The following is a 2,115-nucleotide window of genomic DNA, read 5'->3' on the forward strand; positions in this document are numbered from 1 at the left end:
CTGGATATTTGGGAAAGGCATCTCAGATAAGAGACACTGGCCAGTCCAAAAACAGCATTGGAACCAGTGGGAGAACCAAGAGAACTATGAACGTGTCCTAGTTTCTCTACAGGGTTGAATGCAATAGAAATAGCAAGCACTAGTCTTGGATCTGCTATGGCAAACATTGTATTACCATGGTGGTCAGTTTACCCCCATATTCTGAATTCCCTTACTGAGAAACAGCTCAAGGACACTAAACTCAAAGAGAGATTCTGAAGACAAAACCCAATGACAATACAGAATTTCCTAGTTATAGGGACCAACAGTTAGCATAATGGCTATGTTGCTGGACTCCCATGCAGTGGACCATGGTTCAAGTCCTGGACCCAGTGGCTTAAACTCACGCCAGATGTGTATGCTTGCGTGCCTAAGATCCCGAGAGGAGAATGGAGGAGAAGGGATTGCAGCATGGCCATCCCCCCTGTCTCTCTTTCTGGAGAGTGCACATGCCCTATAGCCAAAAAAATCTCTCCAAAAAAAAAAGAATTTCCTAGTCATATATATTGAATAAGTTCTAACAGAAAACAAAAAGTGCATATATTCCCTTACTCATTCTAATGCAAAGCCAAAAGAGATATAAACAGTAGAAAAGAATGACAGAAAGAAGAAAGAAAAATTAAATGGGAAAAAATTAAATGGGAAAGAAAAATTAAATCGCACTAAAACTCACCATTTATCTTAGTTTATATTCACATAGTAATTCAAAGCTTAAAAAAAGTATCAGTGAAAAATAAGCAAACTAGCTTTATTGGAATTATTTAAGCGAACTCTTTTTTATTTTCCACAAATGACTATATAGAAAAATGTCCTTATGTTATAATACAGTCTAATATTAGGAAACTTTCTTCTCCTCTCCTAAAAAGTCTTCAGAAATAGACACTATTTTTCTTTAATCCCTTTGTTTTCTGATGTTGGTGGCCAAATTAAAGTAACAATAAGCTGCAAATTCTATATCCTAATAAATGCTTATCAGTTAAAATATAGCCCCCCCTCAAGTCTTACCTCAACTCTAACCCCAGCCTGTACTCTGGAGAAAACAAATCCTGGGATCAGATCTGAGGGCAGTCTTTGGAGGACTCACTGAGAGTGCTGTGGGTAAGTGTAAGAGCTACTCTGTCAGGAAGCTACCCTGAGTCCATACCTGTATGGAGGTCATCTGGGCATAGCCTCTCCAACTAAACTCTGGAAATGCCAGAGGATCAAATCCAAATCGTAGCTCCCTTCCAGTAGGAGTAGTGCCATCCTCAATTTCATACTTCATATGGTGCAAATCCGGAAAATAGTAGTTGTTTTCAGGCCTTTTATAAATAAAAAATGAATATAAATATAACAAGTTACGTTCATTGTTCATCTGCATGTCCTTTAACCCCAATAGTTACTACTAATTAAAACTCCACTGAGTTGACAGAGTATATTAAATAAGGACAAATGAGAGAAGGCCCCCGTTATTTTTCTAAATTATTGCTTTCATTCATGTACACATTCACATAAGACACACATTCAACAATGAATTATTCTAAGCATAAAAATGAGAAAACAATTTAGCACAACCCATAAGGGTAGCATCCTTTAATATGTGCTAAATGGTTTCCAACACCTTAGCAAAGTCAAATTAGATTATTTATGATTACTTTTTCATTCATTCATTTATACACTCATAGTCACTGGTTACCCAAATATTAATATCTATATGCTAGTCACTGTTGTTAAGTACCATAGATACAATGGGGAACATAATATAAAATATTTAATATGTAGGCCTAGCTACTGTAGGACAGCAGTAATTTAAGTGCCCTACAAGGTTGGAATCCAGGGACCAGCAGTTAGCATAATGGCTGTGTCACTGGACTCCCATGTAGTCGACCATGGTTCGAGTCCCGGACCTGGCAGCTTAAATTCACACCGGGTGTGTGTGTGTGCGTACATGTCCAAGATCCCGAGAGGAGAATGGAGGAGAAGGGATTGCGGTGTGGCCTTCCCCCCCGGGGGGTGATTTCTCGCTTTCTATCTCTCTGTCTCTCTCTGTCTTTCTGGCAAGTGCACGTGCCCTATAGCAAAAACCTCTCCAAAAAA

At 38.7% G+C, this 2,115-nt stretch overlaps 1 protein-coding gene across 2 annotated transcripts in view; it reads right to left on the bottom strand.

Moving 5' to 3' along the window:
- The window catches only part of LAMA3 (laminin subunit alpha 3), a gene marked incomplete at its 5' end in the record, with an annotated part of 299,569 nt that overhangs the window by 148,287 nt on the left and 149,167 nt on the right, over positions 1-2,115 (bottom strand). For both annotated transcript variants that reach the window (XM_014591287.2, XM_014591288.1), the window contains 1 exon segment: positions 1,184-1,340. In XM_014591287.2, the coding sequence (XP_014446773.1) occupies positions 1,184-1,340 (157 nt within the window).

The sequence above is a fragment of the Tupaia chinensis genome, unplaced genomic scaffold, assembly GCF_000334495.1.
Source record: "Tupaia chinensis unplaced genomic scaffold, TupChi_1.0 Scaffold000550_1, whole genome shotgun sequence".
NCBI lineage: Eukaryota > Metazoa > Chordata > Mammalia > Scandentia > Tupaiidae > Tupaia > Tupaia belangeri.